Source organism: Typopeltis vanoorti, chromosome 20 (genome assembly GCF_054136105.1).
Source record: "Typopeltis vanoorti isolate ZY-2024b chromosome 20, IOZ_Tvanoo_1.0, whole genome shotgun sequence".
In the NCBI taxonomy this organism is placed as follows: Eukaryota; Metazoa; Arthropoda; class Arachnida; order Uropygi; family Thelyphonidae; genus Typopeltis; species Typopeltis vanoorti.
This window is the reverse complement of record NC_143568.1, coordinates 2424903-2445082: the sequence shown is the minus strand read 5'-3', so window position 1 is coordinate 2445082 and position 20180 is coordinate 2424903. Positions and strand designations below refer to the sequence as shown.

General features: G+C 34.5%; 1 protein-coding gene across 1 annotated transcript in view; it reads left to right on the top strand.

Annotated features, from left to right (window-relative positions):
- LOC150095193 (xaa-Pro aminopeptidase 1-like) overlaps positions 1-20180 on the top strand; it is a 606338-nt gene that overhangs the window by 279095 nt on the left and 307063 nt on the right. The window contains exon 13 of the mRNA XM_090410814.1: positions 1584-1665. Coding sequence (XP_090266940.1) covers positions 1584-1665 — 82 coding nt within the window. The remainder of the gene's footprint in view (positions 1-1583; positions 1666-20180) is intronic.

Here is a 20180-nt window from a genome sequence, read left to right as displayed (position 1 = left end):
TGTTTGAAATACATTACTCATGACCTCTGTTTTTGAAAGAGAGGCAGTCGTATGCTTACTCAAGATGAATTATGATTGTTTTTTCTGAAAAGGATCAGCCATGCTTCACTGTACCCTTCCTTGCCTTATTCTAGAATAACTCTTCACTGTAGAGAGGAGTGGAGAACCTTAAGACTAATTCTTTAAGCTAAAACTATGAATTGTTCAGACTCAGGCCTTCTGAGGGGTTTGAACTTAACCCATCACCAATGGAAAGCAAAATGAAAGTATTACTAATACCTCTATGATGCAAGGCTCTCAAAAATCATTCTCCCAGAATTTGGCCTGACAAAACATATGATGAACATGTATATTGGCTCTGTGGGCTATAATGCTATGCATTATGGGAAAGGTCACTACCCAGAGACTGGTTTCGACCTTTATTGAGGTCTCATCAGTGGGAGCCAGACCCAGAGGTAATACCAAGGGTGAAGTAATGCAGAAGCCATATCTTTACATATCAGTTGCCAAAAGGTGTCACACCTTATTATTAAAATGCTCTGTATTAGAGAAAGTTATTGGAAGTGTTTTTTTTTTTTTCCCACTTGGTTATACTATAAATTAATGATACCAAGAAATTATATGCTTGGTTTAATCCTTTATCCAAGTGTTGGCAAACAAGTTCGCCTGAACTATTTTCAGGACTGGGGCAACCCATATAAAGAAGCTAATGACTTCACATCACTTGTCCTTATTACCACCTCTGGGTCTTGCTCCCATTAATGGGACCTCAAAGGTTGATACCAGTCTGGGTAATGACCCTTCTCATAATGCACATATCCATAAGGGTATGTGCTTTGCATTATGGGATACTAAAGCAAGTGATGTGAAGTCATACACCTTTACCATGAGTTGCCCCAGTCCTGATAATAGTTCAGATGCAAACTTGTTTGCTTGCACTTGGATAAAGGATGAAACGAAGTATATAATTTCTTGGTATCTTTAACTTTGTTTATAGATATTCCTTTTTCTGCTATTCTGGTAATTATTTCTTTAGAGGAGATTATGTGTCTATTTTTTTTTTTTTTTTTTTTCATTCCTGTGTCACCAAAGGAATTGTTATCACAGTTGCAGTGCTATAATGAATATTCATTTTGTATTTTAATTAAATGCTCCTTTGTTCTTTACACTTCCAAGAGTTCAAACTATTTTATTTCCACTACATTGCTTCAATTTACTCTGCAAAAATGATAGAATGTATCTTAGACAATCTCTGGGGAAAAAGCAAAAATGGGAATGTAATAACATATCTTAAGGGTCTCTTTTAAAAAATCATACTCTTTATTGTGAAATAAATTTGCTGTAAAAAACCTCAGAACTTAAAATATACATCTGGCTATCTTTTGTGGTAGCTTGCAAAAATCTAATTGCAAAAAAACGGACAGGAAAATAAATCCTAGTTAAAGTAAAATAAATCAGGCAGTTAAAGAAGTAGTGCTTCTTATCCTATTGTTTGTCATTTATATTTATAAAAATCTACTATCAGAAATTTGTTACTCTCGCTTGTATAATATTAATAATTTCAAAAATATATGTATTTCTAGGGCTGTTTAATTTGCGTGGCAGTGATATAGAATATATTCCAGTATTTTTTGCATATGGTGTGATTACCACGGAAACTACTTAGTAAGTATGTTATGCATGTGTTTTTAATAGAAATATTTAATTTATCTTTAAGCTGCAGAAGTTTGATTGATTAATAAAATCATTCTCATTATTGTTTCTTTTTCTTTCAACTTAATGCATATTTATGTATTTAAAAAAAAATTATTTAGAAACTGTAGTATCACCATATGTTGTATTTTTTTAAATATTAATACCACATATGAGATTTCATACCCTAAAGCAAACTGATACATCATATGAGTAGATCTCATGAGAGAGAGAGAGAGAAGCAATCTGTTTATGTCCTTTTTGAAGATCTGGAGGTTATATTATCAGCATCATTGTCAATTTCTTGATATATACTCTTAAAGGGAATGTCACAGTATATATCAATTTCTTTATATATACTGTGACAGTACTACATTGCATAATAGAAAATTAAGTTTACTTTATTACTAATCGCTTCTTAACAATTTTCAGATTTACTTATGGCATGTCATGCTCTGCCTATATTAGATCCCACATTTCTGTCTTCTAGGTCACTTCTGATTGCATCAATCTGTCTAAATCTTCCTAGGTCTTCCTCCAAGTCTTTTTCCTGGCATTAAACATCTGATTTGCTAATCTTTCCTCTCCCATTTTGTTTAAGTGACCATACTACCTTATCTTATTATCTGTTCACGTATTTTTTAAATGTTAACACCGATGTCATTAATAACATGTTATTAATGACATCAGCTGTTTTATTTATAACTCAACTCTCAGAGCCATAAGTTAAAAGTTGTTTGAACTCTTGTCTTATATACCACTAGTTTACTAATGCGGCTAATTTCAGTTCTTATCCCAGATTGCTCTCCACCATACCAGCTTTGCTTATTCTATTGTCTATTTCCATATTTAATTTTTGTCATCTTTACTAAAATTTATGCATGAAATGCTGAAATATTTTTCTTGTGTTATAGGTTCTCCATTGAGAATGCTGTTGAGATTTTCCATGTTCCTAACTTTTTTCATAGTTTTTGGTCTTTTTATTGCTATTATCATGCCAAATTTGTTATTGCAGTTATTCAATATAGTTAAAGAATCTGGAGACTTGCATTGCATTTATTTTATGAAGATGATGTTATAGGAGTATAACATCATCTGCATAAAGCAAAAAGTTAAGTTATATTTCCAGTTCTATTATCAGGCACACTTGTCACCTAATTTTGTATCGAACCACCTTCTTGTATTGAACCACCACCTTCTGTTCTAACTGCTAACTTACATCTGAAATATAGATTACATATTGCTTCTTTATATAGTGTTCCATTTATCTCATATAATTATAGCATTCTGAACAGCTTTTCTCTTGGCACCTTGTTATATGCTTGCTTCCATATCATATGCTATTTAATGTAAAGTAACAGTCTAATCTAATAGTCCTGACATAGTTTTTTTTTTGGCCTGAACCTACCTTGTTTTCCAAATTTCTCTTCCACAATTTTAATTAGCCATTTCTCAAGTACACTCACATAAATCATAGGAACTCCGAGAAGGGAACTACCTCTGTTAGTCTCATGCTCAGTTTTATTTCCCTTTTTTTTTAGACAGAACAATGAGAACTCTACTCCAATTGTTAGAAATTTGATCTTCTCACCAGGCCTTCTGAATTATCAGTGTAGCCTATACATTTCCACTCAAATATTGTCTACTCTAAGAGCTTCCTTTTTTATATTCAATATTTTTGATAACTTTTCTCTCTCAAGTATTAATATGTACTTCTGGTTGTATTGCTCTTGAATATATTATACCACTATTCTATTACTGCTTGTTTCATTTAACAGTCTTTCAAGTAATTACTCCAGACATCTAGGATATCATTAACTTCAATAATAAATTTAGTTTAATCCTTTATCCCAAGTGTGAGCAAACAAAGTTTGCACCTGAAAATATCTTCAGGACTGAATATGGTGTTGTACTACCTTTCTGGGGTAAGGTTGTACAACACCGGACAACTCGTAGCAAAGGTGGACCAAGCTAACAACACTCCTATCCCAGTATCTCCCATAATGCAAAACACATCTCCTTGCAGATATGTATAATGTTATGCATTAAGGGATTACCTTACCCCAGTAAGGTAGTACAACACCATATTCAGTCCTGAAGATATTTTCAGGTGCAAACTTTGTTTGCTCACACTTGGGATAAAGGATTAAACTAAATTTATTATAGTCTAACCACGTGAAAAATAAACTTTCAGCATCTTTCTCTAAATCCAGAGTAATTTAATAAAAAAAGGTGGCACACCTTTCGGCAACTCCTATAGGTAAAGATGACCTCACTATTGCTTCTGCCTGGTATCGCCACCTCTGGGCCTGGCTTCCACTGAAGAGACCTTAATAAAGTCTAACAGATAAACTTAGGTGTTGATGGATATTCATGACTTATTTTTCACGGTATTAACAACACCACAAACACTTTTATCAACAAAGATGTTTTATTAACGCTTATATTTCGCTGATTTTCAACTCAGCATCATCAGAGCACAACACACTTGTAAATGCGGCAGTGAGTGAGTGAGTGAAACATTTTTTTTTTTTTCCGTTAGAGGGCGCCAAAAAATAGGACTTTAGATCTTTTGTCTTTACAATTATATTGTTTCACTCACTCACTGTTGTGTTTACAAGTGTGTTGTGGTCTGATGATGCTGAGTTGAAAATCAGCGAAATATAAACGTTAATAAAACATCTTTGTTGATAAAAGTGTTTGTGTTGTTGAATACCGTGAAAAATAAGACCTTAATAAAGGTTGAAACTAGTCTGGGTAGTGGCCAATCCCTTAATGCATAACATTATACATATCTGCAAGGAGATGTGTTTTGCATTATGGGAGATACTGGGATAGGAGTGTTGTTAGCTTGGTCCACCTTTGCTACGAGTTGCCCGGTGTTGTACTACCTTACCCTAGTAAGGTAGTACAACACTTACCTTACCCCAGTAAGGTAGTACAACACCATATTCAGTCTTGAAGATATTTTCAGGTGCAAACTTTGTTTGCTCACACTTGGGATAAAGGATTAAACTAAATTTATTATAGTCTAACCACGTGAAAAATAAACTTTCAACATCATTATCTTCAGTTTTCATGATCTTTGATTTCTTTTACATTACTTTTTCCTTCATTTCTAAGCATTGTCAATATCTTGCAGAACATTTTGCCACCTTCCTGTTATTTATCTTCTTTCTTCCTATGACTTTTTTTTGGCTACTTGTACACATAGGTAGTTCTATAGTTTTTGCTGAAGCTACCATAAAGCATATACTAGTGTCAGGGTATCTTAGGAGGTTGCTAGTGTCCTCCTTTACAGTAACAGCAGCATTGCATGCATTATTCAGATAAATCATTATTTTTAGTAAATATTCTTAATATTGCTAATCATTATAGGGTGGTGCATGATTGGAATGGATTGCCATTGGATGTTGTGAGTGCAAGCAGTGTGAATGAATTCAAGAAGAAATGTGATAGCTGGTGCATATAGTATGTGGCATCCCTCAATGAGTCCCTGATTTCTTAAACATTATATAAGAAACTTACAGTTTCTTATATAATGTTTTCCTTATGATATTCAATCATTACCATAAGTTCTGAAAAGCCAACCAGGTTCATCCCCTATGAAAATGCTATTACTGATCTCAGAACCAACTATGAACTCAATTCAAAGAAAACTTAATCATTGTCTATTTTAGCTGAAGTCCTTGATAACTCCAAGTATATTGAAAAAAAAAAAAAGAAAGCAATTTAATAAATCAAATATTATTTACAGTTATTATATATTTATATAATGACATAATAAAACAAATCATTCTATCAGGAATTAAAATATTAAGTCACTCTCACACACTTTATCTCAAATTAAATTGTACAAACAATTAAGGTAAATGTGTAGTGAGCTCAACTAAAAAGTTTAATAAACTTATAATGTCAACTGTGTAGGCTAAGATGTAGCATTATACTAAACCATTAAACTACACTTTAAATGCATTCAAATAAACCTTCTATAGTTCTGAGTGATCTAACCATAGCAGAAAAATTATATTAATTGCATGTTTTCTGCATTCAGAGCTCAAGGTATTTGTAGTCATCCATCCACTGGGAAACAATACTATGGCCAAATTGAAAAATCCATCCTCCTATGTCTGGAAGAACACCAGAGGGACATTGCCTACAAAAGAACTAGAGCAAGTGCCCTGTCAAGCCATGTACTGTTTTCAGTAAACACAAATGATGAAGGCCATCAACATGAGATAAACTAGACAACAACTTCAAATCTTCATATATGCCATGACGAGGTGGAGCGCTGCATGGTCGAGTCTAAGGAAATTGTTATGGACTCTCATCATATAAATAATAACCTTAGTTATAATCTACCGGACTCTTTCAGCTCTGCTATCCGATATTGGCACACTCGTGAAATCAGATGCACACAGATGCCCAACAATAGAATTTCAACACGGACTGTAGCTACAGTTCAAAGCTAACTAAATTTTATAATAGTCGTTTTTATAGTGATATGATATTTCTTATAGTGTTTTTTATTTGTTTTCTATGTTCCCACGCTTGAAGAAGTTGGACAATCCGATGAAACATTGTTGCATTTTGAATAAATTTAATTGTTATTCTAGTTCTCGGTTCTAAGTCAGTATATATGAATATATATATATATATATATATATATATATATATATACACACATATATTGGTTGCCAGTAGCAAACTGTATGTCTGTGTATATCTTTAATAACTTTATAGAAATTCTGGATCTATATTATTGCCTACTTGAATTAACCTCTTTGTCTACATTTCTTTCTATGCTTTCTTTTTCTAAGCATTTTCCATTGCTACTTAAAGAAATATTGTATGATGTCATGTGGAGTGCATTGATCACATCTGGGTTCCTCGCACTACACTTGGCCATATTACTGTCAGCATATGCCTTTGGCTGGATGAAGATATCTTCCAAAAACTTCACTGAAATATTATTATTCCACACTTTTCTTTATTATTTTTTGCTTCGTATGACTAAAATTTCTCTATGTACACTGAGGAAAATTAGTTTTGGTTTTGGAATTGCTCTGCTCTGATGTCAACAACATTAATCACTAATGGTACATATATTCTGTACAATTATTTACCTATACATTCACTCTTGGCCACTTTTAAATTGTCAGAGCATTTTATACACAAACATGCATTACAATAAAATAAATATAAACAATTATAGAGCACATATTTTATTGAATAACTTATTCAAGAAATACACAGGATGATATTGTACAAAATATGAATGAGAGTATAAAAGAAGTGGCTGAAAGTAATGTGAATAATGAGGTGCCAACAAGGAGAGAAATGCAGACTTACATAGAGTACTTCACAGGATGAAAAGTGCATTCAAGTGACTATACAGCAAGAGGAAGAATGAAATAAAAAGTGAATAGGAAAAATATAAAAGTGTAAGAAATTTGGAGTAAGGGGAAATTGTATGGAAATTAGATGATCTAAGATGTGTACTTATTGAGAAAGTGGTGAAAGCATGTTTCCCAAGTGTGATCATCAAGGATGTTAGTAAATCTGTTAGTTTGCAGAAAGGAAAATTGAAAGAGTTGATTATTTTGGCAGGTGCAAATGATTTGAAAGATAAAAATATACAGTGAGGGAGGATACGAAAGAGTTGTTAAAAGAAGTGAAATTGAAGAGTGAGAAAGTCTGCATTTGCTGCCTCAGTATGATAGGAAAGAAATACAAAGAATGGTCATGATTGTTAATGAGTCAGTGAGAAGACTGTGCATGAAGAATAGTGTGCAATGTATAGGGGTATGGGATGAATTTGATAAATGAAAGGACTTGAAAATGCCTGAAGGACTGCATTTGATTGGTTTTGGAGTTAGATGTTTAGAGAAAGTTTTGTTCAGTGAGAGGTTTGAAGTGCAAAATCAGAGAAATAAGAGATATTAGGGGGATGCAATCATATGCATATCTAGCCACCTCTGGGACAAATTGTGTGAGTGAAGAAATGATTTTGAACAGCTGGTGTAGTTACCTGGATTTTGAATCTGAATGGGTTGGTAATGACATTATGCAATAGTAACAGTGGGCCTAAGATGATGTTGAAATGCATATACATGAATTCCAAAAGTATCAGAAATAAAGAAGAGAAGTTTCTGGTATTGGCTAGTTCAACATAAAAATTCCAAAAATTATCATCATCAGTGATACCTTGTCTAAAGTGAATGATGAGGTGACAGCTGGTCTAGAAAATTATCGTATTTGCCGGTGTATAAGACACACTTTTTTTCTTTGAAAATAGGTCTGAAAAACTGGGTGCATCTTATACACTGATACTCAATTTTTTATTACTTTAATTTCTGGAAATTTTCTCTGTTCCGAAATTTCTTTCTTGCTTCCTTGCGGTGTGTGAGAGCGTTCCAGTTACGTAGAGTTCAGTGGATGCGCATGCGCTGTTCATCGATGATCACAGCCGTGTGCCTGTTCGTTTAAACTTTCCAATTGTTGTCGCGGTTGTTGGGAACAGTGATAAATTTCTGCCGTTAAATTTTCTCTAAATTTCTTGGCAAATTATGGCTGTAAAACATCGGCATTGTTACAGTATTGCATGCAAGCTACATGTGATTGCGTATGATAAAGAACACGGAAAGTAGACCTATTTATTACTTTATATTTGAAATACTGTAAATTCATTATAATATTCAGTGATAAAGTTTTTTTTCATAAAAAATGTATACAAAAAAGGGGTGCGTCTTATATGTCGGCAAATATGGTGTATAGTTACAGGGATAGAATACAAGGGATATTGTATTTTCAGAGAAGATAGCGAGAATAGGACAAGAGGAGGGTATTACTAATGATAGCTGAAAAACTTCAGTCAACAAAAATAGAAGTTAAGGAGGATTTTAGATCTGAGTGTAACAGTTCATTTCAGGCTATCTAGTGTGAGATAGAAGATAATAGAACTGACCAGTATGGTAATGAAGGTTAACTCATGTTATGAGACAAAATTAGTCAAGCAGGCCAATTGAAATTCAAAATAGTTTTTGCAATGTATAAAGTAAGAGAAAGAATAATTATGAAAGGAATAACTTTACTAGATGCTGAGAATAGGAAAGTGACAGTAGCAGAAAAATAGTTAAGCTACTAAGCATCACTTTGCAAAGATGTATCATCCAAGTGGAGACTTTGTAGTTACTGATATGAATGAGAATTAATGCGAATTGAGGTAGACAAAGTGAAGGTGCTCAGCATATTGAAAAATATCAATGAGAATACAGCAGAGGGACTAGATGACATGTACATCTGTGTGCTACAAGAATGCACAAGAGAACTTCCAGTGCCAAGTCTCAGCTCTGGCAAGGTTCCAAGGAAGTGGAAAGAGAGAAAGATAGAAAGGTGGCTTCAAGAAAGAAGCAGCAAATTACAGACCAGTTAGAAGTTCAGGAGTGGTGGGTTATAGTATTAGAAAAGTTTATTATAGGTGGATAGGAATATGATACTCTTTGGTTGGCACCATTGTTTGTAAAAGTTAAGTCCTGCCATAGTAATTTACTCATATTTTGTAATACGAGTGACAGCAAAATTGAATAAAGGAAATAATTACTTCATTATACTGCTGTACTTTGCAAAGACATCTTACAGAATACTGCATGGAAAACTATTACTTAAGTTAGAGCAAATCGTAATGCAAATGGATAATATGAAGCTGGTGTCATGGATCGAGGGGGGGGGGGATACAGACAGACATCAATGAGTAATGCATGATAGAGTAGAATCAAGGCAAATAGAGCAATTAGTGGAGTGGCTTCAGTCTCTGTACTTGGGCCGTCACTTTTTAATGTGTATATTAATGATATCGGGAATGATTTAAGAGGTGATATCCAGTGTTTACCGAATGATCCTGCAGGATCATTTAAATAAATTCACAGTGTGGAGAGGACAATGGTTGTCATTTTAAAGCTATAAGATAAAGCACTTTGGATGAAAAGATTATATACTTTGTATCATATTAATGGTACTGGATTTCAGGAAATTGATGATGTTAGGGATTTAGGGATGATGATGGACAGAGATTAGATATTCAGAGGGCACATTACAAAAATTGTAAAAATAGCTCAAAAAATTACTTGGATGTTGCAGAACACATTAACAAGTATATAGGAATGTGATTATCCCTCTTTATGAGATAATAATTTGGCTGCATCTTTAGTACTATGCATAAATATGATCACCTGGGTTTCTTGGGGAGAGGAATCAGAGATAAGTGACCAAGCTGTTGACAGGTCTGTGGAATGCTCCCTGTGAGGATAGATAGTAAGGGTGTGCTGACTATTCTCCAAGCAAAAAATCCTGACTAGAATTTTTTGCTTGGAGAATAGTGAATGAGCAGAATGGATTGGCAGAGGTAGTTATGAGTGCCTTGATCTTGATTGAGTTTAAGGAGAAGTACAATAAGACTGAATGATATAATCACGTAATCACAAGAAAGATATTTATTTAACCAAATATTTCGGTCTGGAAATAGCAGACCATCGTCGGTGGTATTAATACCACCGACGATGGTCTGCTATTTCCAGACCGAAATATTTGGTTAAATAAATATCTTTCTTGTGATTACGTGATTATATCATTCAGTCTTATGTCGCAAGTATCCTTAAAACAACAAGTACAATAAGTATTGTGCAAATAATGGTTAGTGTCAATCTCTCACAATGGGTCTTTTGACTCCATGGAAATTCTGTATAATAATGATGATAATCTTATGGGATCTGAGGGTTGTGGTATTTAGGAAATACTTGATAGGAAGGTTGTTTGCAAAGATGACTAAAATGTGAGTGGAAACTAATAGGTTTGGTAGGTAAGCAGTTGAACTGTAAATGGGTGCTGGACATCTGCTGCTCATGTTATTGCGGTCTTGGAAGAAATAAGGGGAAATGGATTTCATTTCTGACAAATCCTGCTCATGAAAGAAACTGAATTTCACTGAGGCAATGGCTGGAGTAAGTCACTGAGGAGGGATTGTTTATTTGTTAGACTGACCTTTTCTGGACAGCATTAAGAATTTTTACAGAGGCTATTTATATCTCTTCCCAAATGTGAGGGCAGTATTCTAAGGTTGAGGAAATTTGGACAGAATTAGGAGCTGGTCATATGAAAAGTAATTAATATCTTGAATGGAAAAGTATTCCAATTTTTATGGAATTGTGATGTATTTGTGTCAGGAAAGGCTAGAAGTAAATATGAATTCAAGAAAAGATATCTAGTCTTGCATTGAGCTGAGTATTATTAAAGTTATAGAGGTGATGAGCTACAAGAAAGCAGTCTGGTCTTGTGTTAAGCTCATTATTATAAAAAGTAAAAAAAAATATTAAAAATTAGATGATGAACTAAATGTTTTTCTTGAAGAAAAAAGAAAGTCAGGTCATATTCATGTTTTGGTAGTAGGCATTAGAGCCCAGTGAAGTAGGCATTAGAGCTGAAACAAACAAAAAAAAATCTAACATGGAACCTTCAGAAGATATTAGGAGTTCTTCCTGGATAAATCTACAAATTATATTACCCAGCCACTTTTAACCAGTTATTCACTGGCAGATTTACCTACTTCCTCTAAAAAAATCACATTTCCTGTAAAATCGCATATACTTTTTATGTTAATAAGAAGATTCAACTATTGAGAAGATAGGAGGCTGACTAATTTATAAGTAGCTACTTGATTATGGTTTGAATTGTGAATATAAATGTAACTCTAGCAGTGACAACATTGTATTGAATTAAATAGCAGGCAGCACTTGTAAAAAAACATATAGAATTTGTTATCTCTATATTTCATTCCTGTTACAAGCACATAATTGTCAGAGAGAGAGAAGAAATTATTGCTAGCAACATGCAAAACTGACATATGTCAAATAGCATATGTTTATTTACTTGTATCTTGGTTAAGCTGAGTAAACAGAAGAACATGCTATTAGAATTCAGAGAAAACTCATTCAGCTATTACTCAGATATAATTAAGTAAACATGTGCTATAGGAAGAGGTAAGAAATATATAGGAATACAGTAATCCATTTATTATTTATTATCCAACTACAGTGGAAGAGCAATTTTGCAGTTGGATAAATGATAGGTTGGGTAACTTTTTATAATTTGATAACTGAACCTATAAGGGTTCAGTTATCAAATGAACAAATGGACATTTGTTCATTTGAAAGTTGAAGAATTAAGAGATTACTGTATATAAAAAGAAGAAAATGTGTTAATGAATTCTCTGATTATTTTTACCTGTACTAACCATTATTTAAGTTATAATAATGTTCATGTTCTCACAAACTCCAACTCACCATCTAGAAGAAGAACAAAACCACTGTTAGAAAAACTGAAGATAAGAAAACCATCAATATAAGAAGTATTAATGGAATGCAAGTCAAACTTGCAGAACAACTGAAAAAGTACCTTGTGGACATAATTGGCATCACTGAGACAAAAGACAAAAACAGGTGAAATCTTATTAAATAATAAGTAAAGGATCTTATATTTGGACACTGAGGAAGAAAGAAAGGAAGGAGTAGTGAAAGCATTCAACACCAAATGTGAAGCTAAAATTCTTGATTGAAAGACAAATTCAAGTAGAATTATGTGAGCAAACTTCAACATGAGGAAGTGGATAAATGAAACTTATTTGAGAAGTATATAAGGAAGGAATAATTTTAGATATACCTTTTGTAGGATGTTCCTGGTTGTCTTCTATTTGAGCAGCATCAGGCATATAGTGATACACATTTATATATTACTGCTGAAGTATGACTGAAAGGAAGGAGCAGCATGGAAACATGGGGATAGAAAATGTAGGAGAATTGCAGATAAGACAAAGTTATGTGAATTTAAACCCAGATTTCAAGGGTGTGCTGTGAATTCTTTGGGAAGAAGGTGAAAGATAGAATTTTTTTTGAAGGAGAAGGATAGGATATGATGAAACAAGATTAGGGGTGAGAGTAACAGGGTGTAAGCCGGTTTGACTAATGTCATCTTCAGAACTCATGGGAAAAGTGGAGGTTATGTCATGTCGGCTTAATGTTTTTGCCTCGGATGTATCTGTGTTGTTTTCTATTGGTCAGAGTCGTGACCTAATTTTTATGGTGTGGAGCTTCCAACTCTTGGAGATTATATAGGAGCAGCGAATGTTTATTGAGTTTTACCCCCTTTCCTATTCTTTCATCATATTCTATCCTTCTCCTTTCCCCAAAAAAATTTTTCTATCTATCACCTTCTTCCCAAAGAACATAGCCCACCCTTGAAAACTGGGTTTTAAATTCACGTACCTTTGTCTTATCTGCAATTCTCTCACATCTTTCTCTCTCCACATTTCCAACCCCTCCCCCTTCCTTTCCCAGCAGTAATATATAAATGTGTATTGCTATATGCACAATGCTGCTCAAAAAGAAGACAACCAGGAACATCTTACAAAAGGTATGTCATGTCCAAAATTATTCCTTCCTTATATTCTTCATGCATCTATGTCTTTATTTGAGAAGTTTTGGGAAAATTTTGAGAAAAGGGTAAGGCTAATAATAATGATAAGTATCTCCTGGATTTCTGTGTAGTCTGCATACAGACTAGTCATTAAAAACACCATTTTCCAACATAAAGATATGTTCTACTTCACATGGGAGAAGATGCAAGAAATAAGAAAAGTCTCATTGACAAAATAAGGGTGTACAGAGGATGTGAAATTGGAAGCGACCATCATTTAGTTATAAGTAGGATAAAACTGAATATCACATTGAAAAGAACAGTATGTAATAAAGTTATAAAAATAATTAAAATAAAGCAGCTTTTACATGTAAACTGTAGATTCCACTATACAAATGCTATTCAACTAAAAATGATGAAACAGTTCAAAAACAAGAACCAAACCTTGGAGTCTCATTGGCATAATAATAGCAACTGGACAATTGTACCATGCACTGAACTGATGCAACAAACAGATAGCAAATATACTAGCCAAAGAAAACATTGATCAATTCAGCCAGGGAGGCATGTGGTGAAGTTGTCTGCAAAGAAAGAAAAATAAGAACACCGTGGAAAAGATATTGATACAAATGCACTTGGACTACCATGTGCAGATTCAGTCTCCTGTATTCCCAAAGGGATAAATAAGCTGCAGAAAGGTTCCAAAGAAGTTGGAAAGATGATATGGGTTATGGAATATAGATTATGAGGATAGATTGGAAGTATGTAGACTGCAAATACTGGTAGACAGGAGAAGGAGTGGTGATATAATAGAAATCCATAAACTTTCGAGAGTATATTATAGGATTTAGGTTGATGAAATTTTTCTATTATGGGAGGTGGGGAAAGGACATGAAGCATCAGTGGAAGTTTGTATGCAAATAAGAAAGAGATAGAGCTAGATTTTTTTCTCGCAGAACTGTGAGTGAGTGGAACAATTTGCTGGTTGAAGTAGTAGTAAGTGCATCTAGTATGAGTCTAAGAGAAGGTATAACAACTGGTGTGGACTATGTATGGCCTCCCTTGATGAGTACTTGACTCCTTTGAGGTGTGATAATAAAAGCAGCAGTAATAATAAATAAAATTCCAAGTAGGTAATGGCAAGCTAATCCCATTTATATATCAGAACTGGAATTTCTAGACAATGTAATTTTAAGTGCCATGTTGAAGAAAAATCTTGAGCATCACTTAAATATATGGATGGTAGTGGCATGTCAGATTGAAGTTTAAACTAGAAGTTAAAAAAAGTATAATGGCAACTGGACAATTTACCATGCACTGAACTGATGCAACAAACAGATGGCAAATATACTAGTCAAACATTACTCTAAAGTAAGCGAACTGCAATACAAGAAAGACAAAAGGTGCTGGAAAATTGCAAAACATCTGCTAATACAATCCAGAACCTATCCTTCTGAAGACATCTTTACTCAGGATCTCACAATGACAGAATGAAACATCAATTAGTCAAATTGACCCTGACAAAGTGAACGGAGTTGATCTGTCTTTGGACATATGATTAAAAACATGAGAGAAATAGCAAAAAACTGCCTTCTGAAGATTTAACACTTCCTGGAATACAGGTAAACTGTCAAAAATCTGGAAAACATCAGTCATTATACCTTTACTAAAACCTAACAAAACCCTAAAAGCTATAGACCAGTCGCTTCGACTAGTACTCTCTGTAAACTAAATGAAAGAATAATACATACTAGACTTATGAATTGGCTCTTAGAAAATAAGATCAACTTCTAAAAAACTATATGCAGGTCTCAACACAGTACAGAAGATCAATTATTTTATCTTTGCCAATCAGTCATAGATGGCTTTCAAGAAAAACCACCAAAAAGACAACAGCAATCTTCTTGGATCTTACAACTGCCTTCAATCGCATTTGGAGACAAAACTTTAATAATAAAATTGTATACAATACTGGAATAAGGGGGAATGCATTCATTTGGATTTCAGATTTCATGAAAGGAAGAAAAATGAAAGTAAAAGTTAATGAAATTTATTCCAACATGCATTGGACTTGGGCTGAGTCCCACCAGGTTCTGTTTTAAGCCCACTCCAATTTCTCATCTATATGAACAATATTATCCTCACATAATAAATGACACAAAAATAGCATGCTATGTGGATAATATAGCAATCTGGCACACAAGCAATAATCCTCAACAATCTGAAAAAGTCCTAAATAAATCAATAAAAAGCTTAAAAAGATCAGCAAAGGAACTTAAATTACAGATAAACTTAGAAAAAACAAAATGGAGTACCTTCTCCACTGATAGAAAAAATATACACCATTTCAACCCCGAAATCAAAATACACCCAATTCTTTATTTGACATGGCAGGCTGAGTCATATTAGTCATGTCTAAATCCTTTTACAGTACACCCAATTCTCCATTTACACAGTACATTGGTTCCAGAAAAAAAACGTGTAAAAAAGAATACAGTGCATATGAAAACATAGACGAATGGTTCCAGGTGTGAAAAACTGATACTAACAATAAGTTATTTTCAAACAAAACATATGAAAATCATTGAATAAAACTACTTAATTTTAATAGAATATTTTTTATTTTAAATACTTATTTAGAGTATCATCATTGTCATCAAATTCCTGCCATGTACTCTCAAGGGGGATACAGGATATGATAGTACTACATGAAAAATTTACATCATTACTAACTCCCTACCTACAATTTTGCCCCAAATCAGTCTGTTACTTGTCAAGACTCCAACATTATCATATCTTATATTTCTATCGTCTAAGGCACTTTGTACCGTATCAATCCATCTATATCTTGGTCTTCCTCTGGGTCATTTTCCTGCCAACCTGGAAGAGAACACTTCTTTTGCTAATCTTTCCTCACCCATTCGGTTCAAGTGACCATACCACCTAAGATTAGCTCTGCTAATGCATTTCTGGATGCTGACAATGTCAAGTTCTTTCTTAATATCCTCGTTTTTAATATGATATTGCCATTGATGTCATCTGTTCACGTCTCTAATCTTTCTCAGGACTCTCATATCTGTGGTCTCTAGTCTTTGGTCAAGTGTTTTACTTCTGACCCAGCTCTCAGGTCCATAAGTTAAAACTGGTTTGAACACTGTCTTGTATACAGCTAATTTAGTGTTCCAACTAATTTCTCTCTTATTCCATATGAATTTATTCAATTGACTGCCTACCATACCAGCTTTGTTGATTCTGTTGTCTATTTCCATATTTAATTTACCATCTTCAGTAAAATTCGTGCCTAAGTAGCTGAAATGTTTTACTTGTTCCACAAGTTCTCCGTTCACAACGCAGTTGATATTTTCAACAATTCTACCTATTTTCATTGTCTTTGTCTTTTTAATGCTCACCTTCATACCATATCTATTACAACAGTTATTCAATTTAGTCAAGGAATCTTGCAGATTTATTTAGAAGTATAACATCATCTGCATAAAGCAAAGAGCTGACATTAACATCTCCAATTTTGATATCAGGTTTAATACCACTTTCCTCCATAATATGATCCATATAGATAATGAATAAAACAGGGGATAATGTACATCCTTGTCTCACACCTGATTTAACATTAAACCATCTTCCTGTAATTCCTTCAATCCTAACTGCTGATTTACAATTCAAATAAAGACTAAGTATTGCTTGATATAATGCCCCATTGACACCATATAACTGTAGCGTATTGAATAGCTTCTCTCTTGGTACCTTGTCATATACCTTTTCCAGATCCACAAAACTTAAATACAGATCTTTGTTATATTCCCATGCTTTCTCAACTATTTGTCGTAAAGTGAAGATCTGAACCTGACAGCCTCTATTTGGCGTAAATCCAGCTTGTTCTTCACCAAGCTTTTCTTGCACAATTCTTCTCAACCGTTTCTCAAATATACTAGCATAAATCTTACCAAAACTCAGTAGGGAAATACCTCTGTAATTTTCACATTCAGTTTTATTTCCTTTTTTATATGTGGGTACTATGAGAGCTCTACTCCAAATTTATTTAAAGTATATACATATATATTTTTCTTAAAGAAAATAGTGTGTCACTAATAAAACATAAATTGAAAAAGGCCCAAATACACCCGCACACATGGTTATTAGATAAATTTTATTCAGCATCACTTTCTGACGGGGTGCTTAATGGTCAAAGCTGTATAACTGAGAGGAGACTTCCACATAGCCTTTAAAGGAATGCGGAGAACCGACCAGAGCTTCTGACCTAATGTCCAATCCTCACCTTCTCGTGGTGCACCCTGATGGGTATCTACTTGGATACTGAATGGACGAGGATGGGCTGGCAATTTGGGATTTAGCCGACCAAATTGTATTCTTATTGGTTAAACCAAAATATACAATGATGGTACAACATGACAAAATTTCATGCCGACTGGGGCGTCGCCCGGTTAAACAAGGCCCCCGTTGTTTTCACCAGGGAGCCAGGAAGAACAGCGAAAAGTCAGCTACTGGAACAAATCTGAAAATAAACCCCAACTCAACATCACCAGAGTTAAAGATCGGTACTATCAACGTAAGAAGCCTGAATGGCAAAGAAATGGAGCTAGCTGAGGAATTAGATAAGTACCAGATCGACATAATAGGGGTGACTGAAACTAAAAAGACAAAAACTAGTGAGATCTTTCTGAGCAATATATACAAAATGTTATATTCAGGCAATGACAATCAAGGAAAAGAAGGAGTAGCCATAGTATTCAACACAAAATACGAGGCTAATCTTCTTGAATGGCAGTCAGTCTCAAGTAGAGTAATGTGGGCAAATATGAGAATGGGGAACTGGACAATGAGACTTATTTGTGCCTCTGGTCCCACAGAAGGTTCTACTAAGGTAGAAGTGGAGGAATTTTTTGAGGCTTTAGAAAAAGCAACTGACACAATGAAAAATGAAAAGTTGGTCCTTGTTGGGGATCTAAATAGCAGAGTAGGAAATGATTGTGAGACATACAAAAATATATTGAGAAAATTTGGAGAAAAGAGCAAAACTAATAATAATGGCAAATATCTGTTGGATTTCTGCTCAGGACATGGACTGGTTATTACTAACACCATGTTCCAACATAAAAATCTTGTGTAGAGGCTTAAGTGCTGTGAGGACATTATGTTGGAGGTTTAATGGATTTTTTACAACACTCAAAAAGAATTAAAATAGAATTTAATACTTCCTATATTTCGTCCTAGTCACTAGGACATCTACGGGGATTACAAAGACAATTAATGTAACATGCACACAAAAACTTACAATACTAAGCCCAACCACGTGGGTGACAATAAAGTCCTATCTAGGTGGCGCTCCCTCTAAGGGCAGTAGTAGGTGGCCTGGAATGTAAGGTGGGACCTCTGGTGATGACTGTTTCCCAAATCTTCGGAAGCTTAATGCAACCGTATTTGTTAAGATTTGGTTGGTTTCTGAGAGCTCCTGCTGCTTCTAAGAAAAGTCTCTCTTTCTTGAATTTGCTGTGGTGGAGCATGGTGGTTTTTTTCCATGATAATCTGTGGGTGGTGTCCAAAACATGGTCAGCCAAGCCTGAATGGCCATAGTTTTGTTTAACGATGTACGACTTGTGTTCCTCCAGGCGGATGGATGCTGATCTGCCTGTCTGTCCAAAGTACGCAAGCTTACAGGAACAGGGTACTTTGTAAACTTTAGGCAGAGAGAGAGAGGAGGGAGCTGATCTTTCGTAGAACGGATAAGGGTAGCCAGTTTGCAGTAGGGCTTATATGCTGTGTGTAGGTTATACTTTTTTAGTATCTTGGCTATTTTTTCTGAAGTGCCACGGATGTAGGGTATGGACCATACCCTATTTTATTTTAATTCCTTTTGAGTGTTGTAAAAAATCCATTAAACCTCCAACATAATAACCAACATAAAAATGTGCACAAATTCACATGGAGAGAAGAGGCTAGGAATAAGAAAAGTCTCATTGACTATGTTATTGTTGATAGTGATGTTTTCTCCCTGGTGCAGGACACCAGAGTGTACAGAGGATTTGAAATTGGAAGTGATCACTATTTAGTCTTGAGCAGGATAAAATTGAATTTCATATTGAAAAGAATAGCATGTAAGAAAGTTTTAAAGCGAATAAAAGTTGAGCAGCTCTCAGATGTGAGCTGTAGACTAAAATACACAAAGATTATTGAAGAAAAAACGAAAGAGTTTGAGAACAGGAATCAAACCTTGGATATTCAGTGGCAAACTCTGAAGAAAACATTGATTGATTCTGCCAGAGAGGCATGTGGTGAGGTTGTCTGTAAGGATAAAAAAAATCAGAACTCCCTGGTGGACACAGGAAGTTAAAGAGGCAGTGAAGGAAAAGAAGAAAACATACCAAAAGTTCCTGTCAAATAAGTCAGCTTGTGCTCTTAGAGAATATAGAGACAAATGCAAGAATGCTAAACACTGTGTAAAACTAGCTAAACAAAAGTCATGGGAGGACTTTGGCAAGAATATAGAAAATAAATATCAAGAAGGTGGCAAAATATTCTGGAGGTTGTTGAAGAAGCTTAGGAATGGAGGAAAGAGTGCTATAAAAGGAATTAGAGATGATAAAGGTGACATGAAAACGGGAGAAAAAGATATCCTTGAAGTATGGAGTAATTACTTTGAAAAACTGCTAAATGAAACAAGCAGTGATGACAGCACAGTGGTAAAAAACACTGACCAGGCATGCAGTCAGGAATACATATCCATACTTAAAGTAGAAAAAGCCATCAAAGGCTTGAAATGTGGAAAGGCAGCAGGAGTAGATGATATTCGACCAGAAATGCTGAAGTATGGTGGTATAAGAGTCTTACAGTGGCTGCACTGCATAGTTCAGAAAGCCTGGACAGAGGGACGAATTCCCGATGATTGGAGTAGAGCTCTCATAGTACCCATATATAAAAAGGGAAATAAAATTGCATGTGAGAATTACAGAGGTATTTCCCTACTGAGTGTTCCTGGCAAGATCTAT